This window comes from Prunus dulcis, chromosome 1 (genome assembly GCF_902201215.1).
Source record: "Prunus dulcis chromosome 1, ALMONDv2, whole genome shotgun sequence".
NCBI lineage: Eukaryota > Viridiplantae > Streptophyta > Magnoliopsida > Rosales > Rosaceae > Prunus > Prunus dulcis.
In genome coordinates, this window is record NC_047650.1 from 8,375,452 (window position 1) to 8,394,588 (window position 19,137).

Genomic DNA, 19,137 nt, shown 5'->3' on the forward strand with positions numbered 1-19,137 from the left:
ATATCTCAAAAATATTAATGCAGGGGAGAATTTGAACTTTATTGTCTTAGAACTTCTAAGCAATCATCACCCCTGAGAGTGCATGATCTTAAAAATTCACAGCTAAGGTTGTATTCGTTCGTTTTCACTTGACAGCCAACAACAGTTAATATCAGAAGAGAAAAAAAGGTAATAATTGAACAAGAAAAGAATACGACCCACCGATGAATTACTCAACAAATACTTTCGCAGTGATGGCATATTTCTTTCGCATGCCAGTCTATCAACTCAATTCTAATATCAAGTTCTCATTTCAAGCTGCAGCAAAGACAACTGTATCAGAAAGTCTTCACACTCTACAGGATTCTAGTTAGTTATACCACAGGCTTCACGGGAAAATTTATTCACTCAAGAGCTGACCACCACAACTCTGTTGTTTCTTCAGCCCCAACCCTAGGCTGTGACCAGTTTGTATATGAAAAGTTCAAGATCCTTCTTCAAATAGCAACCTCAATGACCTCAGCTTCACTGTCACTATAATCTCCCCAGCATTTGCTTGCGTTTTCCTCGACGACTAAATTGCTAGTCTCTTTTGCTACAACCGTATCACAAGGAACTGTATCTGTATCAATAGGATTTTCTTCAATTTCTAGATGAGTCTTTACATTATCTACAGACTGTTCTTCCTGTGGCTCTCCATCAATTTTATGCTTCTCAGCGCCAACTTCTACTGAATAATTCTCATCATTCTCCTTCGCTTCACCTTCAATATTTGTTTCAACACCAAGGTCAGCATTTACAACATTCGAGGAATCTTCTGAACTAATTGGAGAGGTTGGAAACCCGCTTTGATTCACTGGAATATCATTCGGTGATGCTGGATATCCATTTGGTGATACAGGTATACTATTTGGGGACATGGGATAACCATTTGGGGACACTGGATAGCCATTGGGAACCCATGGTTGTCCAGGTACAAATTCCGCCGCATGTGGGTTCATGATTCTGGGAGGGCTGAAGTGATTCCCATCCCCTGTGTGTTCACCGTTTTGGAAGTTATGTTTATTACGTGAAACCCGACTTCCAGATCTGTTATATCCACCAGACAACCGTGGACCATATGGAACCCTTGCTGTTGCTGACTGATGAGGTGATCTACGGACAGGACTAACTGCAAGCATAGGAGGAATATTCACCGGCGGGGGCAAAATCCCTCCATGATCCTTGAAACCTGCAACTGGAACTGAGCCAAAAACTGGAATTAGGGATGGATTGAATGGAGGTGCAGCTGCAGAAAGTTTCTTGGTTGACTCCTTTCCAGATTCTTGTTCATCTAACTTCTCTCCATCAGTTGGCGCTGGCTTAACTACGTCATCATTGGGTATATCTTCTGGCTTTCTATCTCCTTCCACCTTTATTTTCGAATTAATAGGATTTTTATCCAGCAACTGAGCTGTGTTTTCAGCTAGAACAGATGAAGGCTCTGAATCAGGGGAACTATGTAGCACTGGTGCTTCCAACCGCCCACTTTCCAGAGTAGTATTTGGACCTTGGGAAGTATCAGAATTCTCAACTTTCAAATTTGCGACTGCTACATTTTCTACTTGGGCATCTTCAGAAACAGTGTTTTTCCATTCTATGATCTCAGCTTCCACTTGTACTCCAATACTAGCATGCTTTAAAACTTCCAGAGATTCCTTCACCGCAGAACTCTGCACTTTTGTTTGTACTACATCAACTGGGATTTTCTCAGAAGCCAAAACCTCTTTCTCTCCAGTGCGTTTCTGATTTTTCTCTTCCTCCACATCTTTCACTGTTGTCACTTCACCCATAGTGACATCTGTAGCAGGTGTCTCCTGTCCCACTTGAGAAGTTTGTACAATAGGGAGACTTCCTTTTGGTAACTGTTCTGCCACTGCTTTCACAATTGTCCCAGGAGGAGCCAACGCAACTTCTTTGTAGGAAAAATGTTTTCCAGCTGACTGAACACTGATTGGACTTGCCACAGAAGCAGACTTGGAAACTTGATCAATAGAAGCTGGGGTAGCTGGGGCTGACTTTGGGTTTGACAGTCTCTCTGGTCCTCCACTAGCTGATATGCTAGAGTTGTTTGGCTTAAGGTTGAAGCTTGCACTCTTGACATATTTCTTTGAGATAGGAAGAGCAGGTCCAGTAGAAGCAGCAGCCTCATTTGGGCTCGTTTTTGGGGATGTGAAATTATTGGGCTTTCCTCGGTATCTTGATGACTGGGATGCATTTATAAAGTTAGTATTCAATTTTTCGAGGCTTGGCCTCCTTAACACAGTGGATTTGCGACCCATAGGTGAACGGCCTTTAGGAACAGCTTCTTGCCAACCTTCATCAGATGCGTCATCTTCTGCTAGATCATCTTTTGTATTGAATATTATTGATTGATCCAGTAGGTTTGAAGCAGATTTCTCATTCCTAGGTTCTGCAAATTGAGGTTCAGACTGGTTCTCTTTATCACTTGAATTCTCTGCAACAGGATGACTTGGTAACAATATTTCATCCTTCTGGTACTCATCTGAGCCTACCTCCCAGTTTTGTCCTGGTTTTCCTTTGACCTGCATTGTAAAGAGAACTTATCAGGAAACAAAAGAAAAAAAAAAAAGAAGAAAAAAGGGCAAACATATGAGACTAAAACCCCAGGCAGGTTAGGAAATTATGACCTTTGCACGAGCTTTCCTTTGGGCCTCCCTTGCTTTCATATCAGAATCTGGTGTTATATAATCCAAAAGGTCTGATACACTGATCAAAGAAAGAAAAATCATATTGCGTGTAAATGTTGATATCGCATGGAATTCAGAGAAAATCCATCAAATTATACCAAATGAATCTTGTACTTGCAACCCTGACCAACTTCTATGGAATTAAGAGACAAGCTATCAAATTATACCAAAAAAATCTTGTACACGAAACTCAGATTAACTTGTAATATCCATTTAGAGGTATTTGGTTCACAAACAAGAATGACAAGGAGCAAAGGAATGACAACGACATGATTAAAAAACCAAGAGGACAAGTTTTTCACAAGTACAAAGTACAAAAACACAAGAACCCATGAAACAAAATTATGGACTAAGTATGTCCTAATCAGCAATGCACGGACCTCAATACTTAAACCAGAGCGCCAAAGGTGAAAATATTACTTGTAGCATGATTCTGATTTTTTAAAGTTACCTTAAATGACCTTTGCTGGAGATTGAGGCATCTGGCTTTGGAGTACCATTACGTGCAGCTTCTTGCTGCTCCAAAGCCTTGGACTCGAAATACTCAAGCCATGCAGCCGCATCCTAAAATATTTAGTATATAAAAATAAATGTGGATCATCACATTATAGTGTGGCTGTGTGTGTAAATAAGAAAGGTTCACCAAATTATATGAGATTCAATTAAAAACTATTAAAACTAATATTACCTGTGTGCGTAGATCCTCAGACCCAAGCTTTGCCTGCAGTATCTGTAAGGTAGTTTGTTCATGCTGAACGCTTAATGTGTAAGCTTCCATCAAAGAAAGTGCAATAGCAATGGCATGATAGCTAGCAGCAGTCTGAAGTAAAGAGAAATATGAGTTAAACACCAATTCGTCATAGCGCAAGTTTATAAATACAAACAAATGTGAGCAAGGATACTCATGCGCAAAGTAGAAGCAGAATGGAACAACAATGAATCTCTTGGGTAATGTTTGACCAATTATCAAAGATATCTTGAAGAACTGAGAGAGAGAGAGTGATCCAATCCCTCTACTTTCATGCAATTTCATATTTTAGTTTCTCAGATTATTAAGATTGTTCAATGAAGGTTTGAAAGGTTGGAGACTTGCCCAAGTTTCTTCTAGTGCAAGCTCCAATCCAATGCTTAACCTACTTTCTTTTTTGGTCAACATGCTTAACCAACTTTAGTTTGGTCAATAAAAGCCTCAAAAATAAAATTTAAATCAGATAACAGCATCGAAGTTAGATAAGCACAGTGTCAAATGCATAGAAGATAGTGACACTGGACAATCTATGAATCAGCAGGGAAACAACAGTTTCTACTCATTGTTTTCCTTGTTAAAGCCATGGTCCAACTCCATTGTTTTCCTACTATCGTGGTCTAACTCCATTATTTCTGTTCATGCAAACATAACAGAACTACCAACATAATCTCATCTTGTTGAACATGGGGGATAGAGAGAGAGAGAGAGAGAGAGAGAGACCTGTATGTGATCAGCTCCAAGGAGCCTTTGATTGCACTTTAGAGCTTCATGGAGGTACCGAAGAGCAACATGGACATTCCCCAAACCTTCTTCCATCATTGCTACATTAATATAGGTGGCAGCCGTGTTTGGATGAGATGGTCCGCATGTTAGGTGCAAAAGATAGAGTGCACGATTGACGTACCTAGAATAAGTTACAAGAAAACAAATCAGCTATACAACTTTAGTCATTGCCTCATTGGGATTTGCAGCATTCCTCAGAGTTGAAGAAAATAGTTTAGTAAATCAGATTCGACTCAATTTTTATGTGACCTGTTGACTAATGCTTTCCCCCACTAAACTTTTTATTTTGTTGTTAACAAGCGGGCCAAAGCCCAAACAAGAAAGAAAAGACCAATACATCACTGCCCTACTCTGGGCCCAACCAAGCTTATCACTCTCCAGATATGTAACCTATTGATTCATGTACCAAATCTCTTCGGGAGAAAGTACTGAAAGAACATTCTCACCACGGGTTTGTATTATTACTTAATATTGCGGTCTAAATTTCAGATATGTAACCCATCTCTACAACCAAATATTGCGATCTAAATTTCCCTCAATTGTTTTCCTATTTCTTTAACAATATTTATTATTATTAAAGGGAAATTGAAAAAGCTGGTCATCAGGTGTCATAACAAGAGTGGAGAGTGTGACTACATAAGTAAAATTATCAAATTAGCACACAAAGCATAAACTCAAGGATGTCCATCATGATTTAATCATATAAGAATCCGCATGTCAACTGCAAAAGATAAAAGCATACTTCAGGGCCAACTCTGTATGTTGAAGTCGATAATAGAAAACAGCTAAATCCCCATAACTTTTCATTGTATCAGGATGATCAAGTCCAAGCTCCCTCTCGTTGATATCCAGTGCTTTTTGCTGATAGATGGTCGCCTGGGTATAGTAAACAAGAACAGTATTTTAAAATGACTCGCAAAAATTATACGTCAAACATAAATTCTATTGACAAATTTTGACTACCGAGTTAACTTAAATGGCATCCAATGATGTAGTATGTAAAACTGATGGTACTACACTGCATAAAATGTTATTGACTCATAATGTACTTGAAATGTTTTAAAATTCAAAATTGAGTTGTGTTTTGTCATCCATGAGTTTATTTTAGTAGTCTGCCTTTTCTTGGTGGCACTTCCCAATTCTTGGTGCGGTAGCCATCAAGAAAAAGAAACTTTTTAACATTTGAAAGCATATTAAAGCACATACCTGGTTAAAATCTCCAGTGTGGTACAACACTACAGCAAGAAGACTATATGCTCCTGCTGTCATTCGATGATAAGGCCCACATACCGATACAAGTTTTGAGAGTGCCTTCAGGAACCGATATTAAAGTTTGGATCGTTTAGTGGCTATTGGAAAAATCATGACATTATTTCAAATGAAGGTAAGCGGCTCCATACCTTAGTGCCAAAATTAACAGCATCCTCCAGTTTACCCTTATCCAGGGAAGTCTTGGATGATTCCAACAGTGTACGCCCATCAGCAGATGAGCATGCAACATGCTGTACAAAGAAACATTAGATTCATGGAAACTGAAAAAATCCTAAAGGAATCTGATGTCCGGTTTTTTAATTTCTAGAGTGAAGGTATATATGTATTTACCTTATACACAGGGACCATGCTTACTATATCAGATTTCCGAAAAGGAGATACAGTGTCCATATCATAGTCCCTAGGAACAAGCTCAAGTCCAACCTGATGAAGGATGATTGTGTTTTAAAAATTGAAAAGGCAGTGTATTTAGTTTAGAGTAAGATATCAGATAGAGGTAAACTCATATTACCTTGTGGGACAATCCACGAAGAATGGCATACTTCCTTAGATCCTTAACAGTTTCATGTTTCCATTGCCACCCAAACCTCTTCAAAAGGAATGTTTCCACCCACTTCCATTTTAACGTATCATCATAAGTAATGTCTGCATCCCCATTTTCAGTTGATGGTGTTCCTAGCAATATGTTTAAACATGCTGCTATAGATGCAGCCAAGTCTGCAACATTATCAACAGCTGCTACAACAGCTTGCAGAATGTGTTTGTAGGCTCGCACAACCATCTCATGGATACAGAGTGATTGTACATGAGGGAGCTTATCTGCAAGTTCAACCTAACATAACAAAAGGATAGTAGGAAATTACGAAATATTCCAAAACCAGCTATACCTTTTGCATAGCGTAATATGTCAAAATTATACAACTTAAAATGAAAAGCAAAAGAAAAAAAAAGGTGAAATAGGTAATTACATTCCATTTGCTAAAGTGAGACAAGTTACACACTATCTGTTCTAGGATGAAAATCAGCAATTACATTCCATTTGACTATTACTGTCATCTAATATATCCACCATTTTTATAATCAAAGATTAAGAAGGACAATATTATTTTAGGGCCAAATATTTACAAACTATTAAAGTCAAGTAAAACCAATCAGACATGTAAAAAAAACATTGTGAAGAAAGAAATTACCACGCGTCCTAGGGAATTCATTTGCAAACCCCTGGTATGCATAAAATCTGTCAATGTCCTTCCATCAACTGGTGAAAGTTCCAGGGAGCCAAAATCTGCCACCTAGTTCAATGACAGAAGATACTAAGACCAAAATATCTTAAGCAAAACAAAAGAAAAGTGGGTCGAAGGAGAGGGTGAGAACAACTACAGTTCAGAAACTGACCAGTTTTGGAAGGGCAGTGTCCGCATAATATTTATGTGCCATTTCAATCAACTCATCAGGTAACTGCCAACACGAGCATTGTTTATCAAATATGAAACATGAAGACTACATATGTCAGGCAACGAAAATTTTAAAATGCATGAATGAAAGATGGCTCTCTGTACTGAGAAACTTAATATGTGATGATATGACCTAGCTACCCGAGTCCAAACAATTACATAAGTCAAATTTGAGAGTCAATCAGGGAAAGTAGCTAGTAAACCTGAAGGTGAAGGCCAGTATCTGATTCCTTGAGGCGCAAATATGATGCATCAGGAAGCAGCTTTCTCCAAATAATTTCCTTTTCTGCATCTCTCTTTTCTAATTCCTCCTGACTAGTGGTGTCAATTTTGTTGGTCCCAATCAATTCCTTCCCCTGTTCAGTTTTGCTGCTTCTGACATCCATTTTCTTCTTTATTTCCTTAAGTAGTCCACCTTGCTTTCCAAGACCCTTAACAGCTGGCTCAGTCTTAGCTTCTTCAGTTTTCTTAGACTCAGTTTTCCCAGAACCCTGATTTTGCAAATGCTGCACCCAACATGCTCCTAGCTCCCATCTGATAGACTTTGTATGATTAGTGGGTCCTCCCTGCAACCTTAACAAACTTTCTTCGAGTACTTTCTTTACTAAAGACCTAGAAGAACGCAAATTTTCAAAATCTGTACTCTGAGTTCGTGGAACCGTATTTGATGACTGAGGCGGGGATGACTGTTGCAATAGCAGTCTCAGGCTGCAATTAAAATTTTGAAGGAAAGAGATCTGTTAGTATCTTGTGGTTCAGTTGTGCACAAAGAAATGTTGGCCCAAATAGTAACACCTTAAGAGTCTGGCAATAACTTATCAAAAGACATTCCCCCATAACCCTTAAAAAAAATAAAAAAAAAATTCAAAATCAAAATATAAGACATTACCTACTAACATTCAATGCATTGGCACCTCCTTCAGGCTGGTCCTCGATTTCAATGTCCTTAGGAACATGTTTCCCCTTCCAATTCACCTCATTTGAAACCTTCACAACAGCCGTAAACCCACAATGTCTGACAACTACAACACCTAGAGTAGCAGTATCCTACAAAACCAAAAGTTGTTTTCATATGTTGACTATTCCTGCGTCACCAAATTATAGGACTATAAAGCAACTAGGAATATACTCACATGAACGGTTGCACTCTCGTCAGCTGTTATGCCTTTGAGTAGGTTTCTCTGAGTAACTTCTGCTTGCGACAATCCAAGAACTTGGCTGCCATCATTTTTGCAGTCCACCTTTATACTTGCATCAGGCATATCTCTAGTCACCTTAATGATTAAATCTCCAACTCTTTCCTCATGAAGAATAGAAAGAGTGGGATCGTTTAAGGAGCATTGATTACTCTCAACTAGATGCTTAACTGCTGCTACAGCTTTAAGAACTGAGACGTCGACAAATAAACTGTGAAGCAAAAAGGCCTTTCGGTCTCGAATTTGCCTCTCTTCTGCCGTCGAGCAAGGCATTGCTTTCAGAATGGCAAACTCTTTTGCCCATGGCCTGTAATCATGTTTACCATTTCTTCCCTGGCCACCCCCATTTCCTCCCCAGTTTTCATCTTCCAGAGGAAGTGGTGGGAAAACAGATGGGTTATCAGCAACAACTGGAGGGACAACCCATGTATTTGCCCGAAAACCGTAAGGAAGGTTTCCAAACTGAAATCAATTAGAAAATAAATGGTTTGGTAAAATTGTCTAGTCTGATTCGTATTTAAGTTTGACTATATGTATGTGTGTGTATATATATATTGTGAAAATTAAACACCTACTTTATTGTGCTCAGTGAAAGCCTTCATAACAGCATTGTATGCCTGCATCCAGAAAGCAAGCAAGATCTTAATAACAGAAGCAAAAAAACCAGAAAAAGGGAAAAGAAGAAAACAAATTGTTTGGAACTTACAGCATCAAATGGCCTGCTAGTCTGCTGAAGAAGAGCAACCAAAGAGTGAGTGATAAGACCGCGCTTTCCAGCAGGGTAAAACCCGTTTCTGGAAGCAACGATTGTCGTCGGCTTCCCACTACAAACCCGAACCTGCACAAACACACACCATTTACATCAATTTAAGCAACAATTGAATTTATATACATTTATAAATAATCAATATTTTTGGCTCACGTACGTCAATTTGAAACAAGTCGTCTTCTTTCTTATCCTCCAGGAACGGACGAGTAGATCTTCTAATGTCTGCAACACCACCCCAATTGAATCCACCATCAATACACAAGCACCAAATTGAATGCAGAAACTACAGAGAGAGAGAGAGAATGTACAGTGGAGCGGAGGCGTGAGGTGAGACAAGGAGAAGAAGTCGTAGAACTGGCCGAGCTTCGGAGGAGGATACATGGATACAGCCGGGTCAGCTCCGGAGATCGGAACCGGACCCGAAACTTTGGTCTTCGGATCGGCATTGGGCTCGTCGACGTTTGGGGGCTGCGGTGCCTCGCTCTCTTCTAAACCGGATTCTTTGGAGTTAGACCGGCCGGAGCCGGGGGTTTTGGGTGAAGAAGCGGATGAGGTGCCAAACGACGTTGTGCAGGCGACGATGTCCACCAGTCGCCGGATGTGCACCACGGCTTGCTGTTCCGTGTAGTCATCTGCCGGTACCCGGTGCAAGCAAATTAACAAAATTTAAAATTAATGAAAAAGGAAGGGAAAAAGTTACTTTGGTCCCTATAGTTTGCTGGTTTTTCTTCTTTAGTCCCTTTACTTTTAATTTTATCAATTTAAGCCTACAGTTTGATTCTATAACAATTCAAAGACACTTCCAAATTTCCATCCAAAATACCCCTCCATGTACGAGACACGTGTTTATTCCATCAAGAAATTTAACGGAAATTTAGATGTGTCTTTAAATTGCAATACAATCAAATTGTATGAGTCAAATTACCATAATTAAAACCACATGAATGAAAGTGAAAATTTCATCAAATTACGAAAAGTGACATTTTACAACACACACACAAAAAGGCAAAAAGTCAATTTTGTGCCTATAGTTTGCTAGACTTTTCACTTTTGTCCATGTCGTTATTTATTTTTTATAGAATTGATATTCACATGTCCAAAGTGCAGAGCACTTTGCTATAACTAACTTGGCTATGCCCATGTATGCATCCTTGTCATTTTAATTTTTGCAAATTAACCATATAGTTTGATGCTCTCGTAATTCAAGAACACATCCAAACTTCCTTCCAATTTTGCAACAAAATATGTACGCGCCTCTGACATGGATGGGTTATTTTGGACCCAATTGGAAGGAACTTGAAGGAACTTGTAGCGTGTCCTTGAATTACAAGAGATTTAAAATCACACAGATAAATTTCACAAATTAAAAGTACGGAATCAAAATAATAAAAAAATACAAACTACATGGACCAAAAATGAAAGGTGTGATACAGTACAGCAAGTGTAGGGTTAGGAGAATTGGGTGCGGTTACATCGGACCATTTACCTTCGACGATGGTTAGGTGGCAGGGTTTGAGCGAGAGGATGTCCACGGAATCTTTGAGTCTAGGTCCCCGCACCTGATTAGGATCCCATCAAAATCAAATGTCAATTGAAGAAACGAGGACCACACGATGCAGACATGGTTTTAGTTAGGTACTATGATCAAAATACATTAGAGGCATGAAAGAGGTGGGCTGGTATTAAATGATGACGCTGCGATGCTCCTCCTAAAATCTCACCTATCACAAATCACAAATCACAAATCACAATGGTGGTGGGGCCCAGTGGCGCCCAGAGGGGAAAGGGTTACCTCGTGCGATAAGGAGAAGTTGGTCAAGTGACATGTCTCTACGTTCACTGCCAGCAGCTTTCTCACATCTAGGATCCTGTCCGTAGAGATACCCTATATAGCAAGAGAAGGTCCCATTCACCATTACCATTACTACTATTAAATTAAGAGCAATATGAATCTGAATCGCACATTTTAATTAATATATTAAATTCACAGTCTCATAACATAAACATACACGAAATAACATATTTATCATCAAATAAGTTATTGTGATTAAAATTAACAAATTCAAATTTGAGAGTAATGTTTTCTATTTCCAAACTCGAGTGTTAATCTTAAATGCACATTTTGATCATTCAACATGATTCATATTCTAGTTCAATCTCGTTAGATTTTATTTATTTATTCAAGCGATATTAAGAAAGAGAGGAATCAAAACTAGAACCTCGGGTTCTACAAGCCCCTTGCATCTCGTTATCTCATTAGAGAATATTTGTCATTAGCTCGATTACTAGAATAACAAATAAAATTAAAAAAATTACAAGCAAGTTGATGCATTATATTAGATGAGTAATGCGGGTATATATGATTATATTAGTAGCAACCACAATGTGTTGCTACTTATGCAATTATCTCTTGACTCATTTTGATCCGAATCAGATATATTGAAGAATATGGAAAATGAATTTCATTGCTACTACTCATGTCTTTGAGAGAGAGAGAGAGAGAGAGAGAGAGAGAGAGAGAGAGAGAGAGAGAATTTTGGAATTGTACCATGCATGTATGGAAAAAAACAACCGCATACGATGAGATTATATGCAAATTTAACTGAGTTTTATTCCTTCTGAAAAAACCAGATTCATTCATACCTTGAGGGTAACTTGCGACTCCTCTGGTGTTTCAATGCTAATCTCGATTACGGTAGGCAAAACTGCAATTAGTAATGGGAGTTAAATATTTAATTAACACAAACAGAAAATTAAGAAATTAAACAACATGAAATTGTAATGTCCATGGCCATCCGATTTCAGCTGAATTATACACCAGAGATAATTAAAGACAGGAGGTGATAATGTTACACCAAAAACAAACAAGCAAACAAAACAAGTTACACACAGGAGAGAGATAACATGAAGAAGAAGAAGAAGGAAAAAAACCTTTCTCTTCCTTTTTCTTCTTGTCCCCCTTGGCTTTATGTGGTTTCGCCTTCCCAGTCTTGGGAGCCATTGTGCACCAAAACTATCAGGCTGTTTTTAAAGGCTCAACGATAATAACTATGACTTCAAAATTGAATGTATCGAATGAAAACTTCACAAAATCTCCGTCCACCACCACCACTCAACTCAGTTACTTACACACTAACAAGTAGGGTAACCAGAAATATATATAGCTCCAGCATCATCAGCTGAAATTCAAGCTAAGAACCAACTTGCAAAAGTAATATTAATCTGCTAAGCAGAGAAATTGAAATGTCAATAGCTAGCTGTAGTTGGAGCTTAATTATATGTTCTTCCCATCACTTTTTTCCTTTTTTGGTTGAAGAAGAAATGAAGGGTTGCTGGAAAATTAGAGTGGGGGATTTGAAGGGTTGCTAAGAAGGTGCCTTCACATGGCAGAATGGGAGGGAATTGAGGTTGAAGAAGTGAAGTGGGATATTTCCTTGCATAAGTGATTTAGAGCTGGGGACAGATGAGAAGAAGGGTTAAGATTATATAAAAGAGAGAGAGAGAGAGAGAGTGGAGATATTAGTGACAAAGAGAGAGAGAGAGAGAGAGAGAGAGAGAGAGAGGAGGGAGAGAGGGAGAGTTGGATAGGATAAGGTAAGCTAAGTAGTGCCTTATACACACGTACACACACACACAGAGAATGTAAGGCTAGCGATTTCGGGCCTCTCATTTATCTCCTCTACCCCATTTACAAATTACACCTCATCACCTCTCTTTGTTTCTCTCTCTGTCCATCTTCCCTTGATTTCCTGAAGAAGCAGCAGATTCAAAGGCCCAACTTTTCCTCAGTTGGACCCTATTGGATTAACATTTCTGACTAATACTTGCAAGTCAGAAGTAAATGGATTTTACTGTCAAGCAAGAAATCTTCTATGTTTGGATGAGGAAATTTAAAAATATTAAATAAGGAATTCATAAATGATGGAAATTAGTGTTCTAAAATTTGTGAAGTTTTTGGTTTGGTTAATAGGTTTAAATACAGAATTTAGGCCATGTTTGGTTCATAGAAAATGAGGCTTGGGGATGGGAAATCAATTGTTTTCCCATGTTTGGTAAGTCCAAATATAAGAAATGGTTGCCTGGCACATGGAAAAGTATGTGGGAAAGTGAAGCCCTCCTCTCAATTTGGATTTTTTTTCCCTCCTCTCTCCTCATGGGAAAATTTGGAAAAATGAACTAACATTAAATGCATATTTTTCATGACCATTTTGTCCTCATTAACAATTTAGAATTACAATATATCATTAAATGCATTCTTTTTTTATTTAATTTAATATGGATATAATTGGAAAATTATACAAACTTTGTTTTCCATTCCTACTCAAAACAAATATGGGAAAGGAAATAAAGTGATATCTCCCGGTTACTTTCCGTGCATTACCAAATGTGGGAATAAATCTTTCATTTCCCATCCCTTGGGGAACGACATGGGAAGTGATTTCCCCTCAAATTTATTTCGTAAACCAAATGGGGCCTTAACATTTATTTTCTTGTCATAGTGGTGGTGCCATCATATGTGAAATTTGTGGTGGGGTTGCTAATAGTAGGGTGGTGGCAAGGTAGGGTTGTCAGTTATAGTACGAATGGTAATGGGGTGGGGGAGGAAATGGTGGTGGTGATAGCCATGGACAAGTGGTGGTAGTACATGTGGTGGCGGTGATGGTGTTGACGGCCACAGAAGTGGTGATAATAGAGGTGGTGGAGGCGGCGGCGGTGGTGATGGCCATATCAAGATGATGGTGAGGGTGGTGATAGGGGTGAGGGGTGAGGGTGGTAATGGCGATGATGTGGTTATGGTGATGGTGGCAGTGGCGGTGGCGGTGATGGTGGGGATGAGGAGATAACCATGGTGAAGTGGTAGTGTTACGGCGGTGATGGTGGTGGAGATGGTGGTAGTGGCTGGGATTATGGTAGTGTCATTTCTAGGGCAATGTGGTGGTAGTAGAAGTGGTGGTGGTGACATCATCCATGGTTGTTTTTCTATTTTAAAATTCTCTCTTTTGGGATTGTAAAAATTACAACTATTTAGATAGAATTTAAAACTTTAATTTATGACCTCCAAATTCTCTCTAAAGATGTTAGATTCACGAGACCTTTCCATTATGATGTATCTCATCCTAAAATGTTTATAGTCATAGGATCACCAATTTGACAACGGTGATCCACAAAGACTGATACACATTGTGTGTGCTCAAGTAGGAGGATTCTCAAGTCATTCATGTAGAGACAGTGAGACAAATATGTAGGTGCTCAATGGAGATAGAGTTAACTGAACACGCTTAGCTAAGAATTCTTGTATGGTAGTTTTAGTTACAAGTGTCAAACAACTAATTCTAAGTTGCGATAATGCAAATTAGTCTTCATACCTGAGACATCACAGTTATCTTGTGGACGAGTCATTTATCTTTGAAAACACTATACGGTATTGAAAGATATGGCTTGAAGGCGATAATTGGAATATTCAATAAGCTCACAAAGGCACGTGAATGTAGAATAAAGAATCTGTACTCTTAGTAAAGAGAGAGAATACACTAGGGATATGATTTGTGAAATCTTTGACCAAAGTAACGGATAGATTTGTGAAAGTAAGTTTGCAAACTCATCCATGTGAATCATATTACCTAGTAATGTCACATTAGGGACTTGACCCAAGTTAACCATATCCTAATAATGTGACATAGAGTATTGTCTTAGAGAAAGACATGATTGCATAGCAATTACAACTGAATAGGTTTTCCAATGAATTATATTTAGATTGGGTAGGGAAGCCCTATAAGGTTAATTACAATTAGTCTTATTCAATAGGGAATTTTGAATGGTGAGATTCAATTCATGCTCGGTTTAGGAGGAATCAGACTTACCCACTACCTGGCTAGTTAGAACCTAAAAGATTGCAAACCATAAAAGAATGGATAGAGAAATAAAAGAGAGAGATTTTACACCTTGGTCAAAGTCAAAGTCAAAGTCAAAGGTCAATTGTTGACCCGACACTTGACATAGTCAATAAGGATTGACCAGGATCAATACTTGTAAGATAAATTAATGACTTAATTAATTAGGTCATTAAACTAATTAGAATAGTTTAATTAAACAATTAAAGTTATAGAACTTAGTTAGGTCCCACATGACTTTAAGAATTAAGAAAAGACCTATAGGACTTTAGACTTATGTGACACATTAAAGGTCAAATGTATTGGACCCAAGAGGCCCAAAATTAGGGTACCGGGGGGGGGGGGGGGGTCGTGGTGGTGGTGCAGTACACATGTGAAATTAGCTACACATGTGTCACAATATGGGTCTCTATATATGATGTCATAACACAATTTCATTTTAGGGTTTTCAAGTGGGAAATTTGGAAGAGAGGAAACCCTAAAATGAAATTGTGTTATGACACCATTGTTCCAAGTTGACCCATATTAGGTTTCCTCTATCTCAATCATCATTGGCCAACTTGGAAAGCAAGGGCTAGCACTCTTGTGCTCTCCCAAGTTTCCTTTCTCTCATCTAAATTCTGCTTGGTGAAGAGCTTTGGTGAGGTATATCCCTGTGTACCTATTGGAGAGTCATAGTAGAGGAACAATAAATAAGAGAAGCACTCTACATGAACACTATCTTAGGGTTTAAAATTCGCTCCAAGAGTACCTACATCTCTAATTCCTCTCTTTATAGTTGATTTAGAGAGTCTTTGATGCAACACTTTATAAGTCTAGAAAGATGCTTGGGTTCAGTAAGATTTGTATGAGTTTCTAGTTTAAATTTTGTTTCTTTTCATATGTATTTAATTGAAATGCATGCTAGATAACTTGTTACCCTATATGTGATTTTAGAAATTGCCTAGCCATGTTTTCCCTTCTTAATGCTCGGAAGATATGATTAAGCAAATCTCTTATTAGAATAGTTAGAAAATATGTTCTAGTCATACTAATACATCTCATATGGAAACGAAATAATCTCATTAGTGGCTTTACATGAATTATCCATGCTCTTATAATGAAATTAAGAGCATTGAAATAGAGAATGACCGGATTACATTGTAATTTCAATTGAGTAGGTTTTTTTACTTATTATACTTAGCTTGGGTAGCCTTGAGATACTGTTAGGTGTCACTCAAGGCTTGTAGAAACCCTAAGGATCAATCATAATGATCCTTATTAAAGGGTAATCTTAATTCATAATTGATTAGGAAGAATTCTAATTACCCACTGTCATGCTAATTATAACATAATGGATCGGACACCGTTAAACTTGGTTTTTGGAGTCATAAGGATAAATTAAGGAAACTAATTAAGCTTAGTTAATTAGTTAAGTCAAAATTAATTAAGGAATTAATTTAACAAACAAGAGATGTCACAATGGGCCTTAAAATTGAATTTTAAATTCTAGGCCCATTGGACTCATAACATAAGTTGTCCACTTGGCCCCAAGAGGCCCACTATGGGTGGATGGCATAGGAGGCAGTGGCCTCACTCACTCCCTTGTTTTTGAGTTTCCTATTTAAAGAAGCTCATTCATTTTTAGGTTTTTTTTTGTGCAATTGGATGATAGGTTGAGAGTTTAGGCTTTGTTCCTTGCTCTCCCATCCTCCATAGCAAAATCTGGTCCATTTGGTGAGAGATTGCTAGCACCATATTCTCATCAAGGTACATCATTTTCTTCTGAACACCTTGTTTGTGATGAGACTTAAAGGTCACTTTCTTTAGTGACTTGGTGAGCCATTTCAAGGTAGAGGTTTTAAGAGCAATTCAAGCTTCAAAAACTTTGGTGGAACACTTGGATATGATTGAAAGCATGTTCTAAGGCATTACCCAGCCCTAGTTGCAGCCTATGAAACTGATGCAAGCCCCATGCATGTTTTTTTGCAAGCCTGTATCGCCTCATCTAACCATTTCTAACATTACCGATGTTGATCCAACGGTTGCCATTGGAACCTCATTAAATACTATTTGTTTAATACTAACGGTAACAAACGACTGGTTTTAAATGTTTTGCGTTTTCTCTTTTTAACAACAATGATATTTTTTTCCAAAGTAACCAATAACTAATTTTTTGAATACATGCGATAATTTAAACTACAAGACGTGGAAGGTTTCTCACACACATTACCAAGGTGTCATGGACGTTTAAGCTTGAGACTATTAGTCTACAAGTCAAGGCCTTTTTCCAGGCACAGACCTATGACTTGTACAACTTGGGCTATAGCCAAAGAGAGTTTATTTATTTATGTCTTATAGTTAGTGTTAATGTTAATGTTAAGCCCATTTAGAGAATAAATATCAATTAAACTAATTGGATAATTGTAGTCTTACCTCTAGGTGCCGTGTGTCTATCTGACTCTATCTTTGCGGTGATAAATTTTTATTTTTTAATTTTTCTTATGAATTTTATTTTTGCTTAATTTATTTTTGTTCATCATAGGAGAACTTAGCTGGCATTGTTGGTGTAAAATATGCCTTTTAAACAAATAAAATAAAAATGATATGTTCTTAAATTATTTATATATATATATATATGATAAATTCCATAAGCCTCCCTTAAGGGTTTAGCCAAGCCTAAAATCTAATAGTTCAATAAGATAAACCTAGCCACTCCATTTTGAATCCTTGATCCATCCCTGCCTTTTTCCACTACACCACTAAATTTTTGAGGTGTGGCACACCTCGAAGGTTGGTAGCCATGGTTTGCCAACTGTAGATATCTCTACCACAAAGAAGAAAATTGTACCAGACTCCCACCCGACTGAAATTACCAGTTCCCGTTCACCGCCCCCTCTCTCTGAGTTTCTAATCCTCCTTCCATCTCTCTCTACTGTACCAACAACTACTTTATCTTACATTTGTTGTTTATTTCCACATTGAAATTCTGCCCATTTATTCATCTCCCTCAAAATAAAAAGAATAAAAAATAAAAAAAACTAGAATATTGTACACCAACCACTGCACTCAACTTTGCCTCCCTGACCTTCATCCCCTCTCTCTCTCTCTCTCTCTCTCTCTCTCTCACTCTCTCTCTCATTTAGAAGAATAAGATCTGCATATTCCAATTGATCCCAAGTCAGTTTTTGGGCAAGTCACATATTCAATTGAATGAGATCTGCATATTCAATTAAAAAGTCTAAAGTTTTCTCATATGTTATCGAGAGAGGACAGACGGAGAGATGTAGGGAAGAAGAGAGAGAGAGAATTGAAGAGCAGGGTGCGGCGGCGGAGGGAGATAGTTTGGATAACTCGTTCTCTTTTTTTTTTCCCCCCCATTTTTTAGATTTTATTTGAAGGGGTATAAGTATAATTTCATATCCAGCTATAATTAGTTTTAACTTTTCAAAATAAAAATAGACAAGTGGCAGATTTTGAATAGAAGTGTCACCAGATGATGTGGTGATACCGTACCATTCTATAATTTCTCTTTATCTCTCTCTAAGCCTATCAATTTTCATGAAAGAGAAAAGTTGTAATGGAAAGAGATTTTAACGAACTATGCTTCAAAATTTGAATGAAAGTCAAAATTTATAAATTCACATACATCAATTCCCTTGTTTACATTCATAAACAAAGAAACTTAAAAATTTTATGTGAAAAAAAACTTTATAATTTGGAAGTTATAAATTTCATTTATCGAAGTAGTTGTGATTTTAAAAATAGGTTATATATCTTTTTGGTCACTAGGTTTTACACGAAATTTCAATTTGGTCACTGAGAAACAAAATTTGCCAAATTGGTCACTGTATTATCAAATGTTTACAATTTATAAACTTGGAGTTAGTTTCCGTTAAGTTGCTGGGTCAAATACCTTTGTTCTCATTGGATTTTGCATGAAAATTCAATTTGATCACTAAAAAAAAATTAGCCAAAAACCATGAAAATGCGAAACTTTATTTTTTGGTCAAATCTATGTATTGACATAATCATGGATTTGAATTTTTGTGAATGTTGGAGTATGATAATGCTTGGGATTATGATATGAGCTTTTTTAAAAAGATCGATTTGCATTTTTGTGAAACTATTATTGAGATATGAACATTTTTTTGTCATGATATGATTCCTTTACTTAGCCTTAATTAATACTACACGAACCATAAATTTTTAGCCCACGATCAGATTGAAATTTTGTGTAAAACCCACTAAACAAAAAGTATATTTAATCCAATTACTTAATGGAAACTTAACAGCAAGTCCATAAATTATAAACT

The 19,137-nt window shown here is 37.6% G+C and overlaps 1 protein-coding gene across 1 annotated transcript; it reads right to left on the reverse strand.

The window, feature by feature from the left end:
- Position 1: 1 nt before the first annotated feature.
- Positions 2-12,470, reverse strand: LOC117616087 (protein TSS). The gene is made up of 23 exons (XM_034345293.1): positions 11,883-12,470; positions 11,595-11,656; positions 10,744-10,836; positions 10,438-10,510; positions 9,260-9,583; positions 9,109-9,173; positions 8,889-9,020; positions 8,758-8,799; positions 8,120-8,644; positions 7,876-8,033; positions 7,190-7,694; positions 6,928-6,990; positions 6,723-6,824; positions 6,044-6,364; positions 5,863-5,955; positions 5,661-5,762; positions 5,467-5,571; positions 5,003-5,136; positions 4,198-4,381; positions 3,418-3,549; positions 3,181-3,293; positions 2,670-2,748; positions 2-2,564 (listed from the first exon to the last, which is right to left on the reverse strand). The coding sequence occupies exons 1-23, from the start codon at positions 11,950-11,952 to the stop codon at positions 477-479; spliced, it is 5,565 nt and encodes a 1,854-aa protein (XP_034201184.1). The 5' UTR covers positions 11,953-12,470; the 3' UTR covers positions 2-476.
- Positions 12,471-19,137: the final 6,667 nt, after the last annotated feature.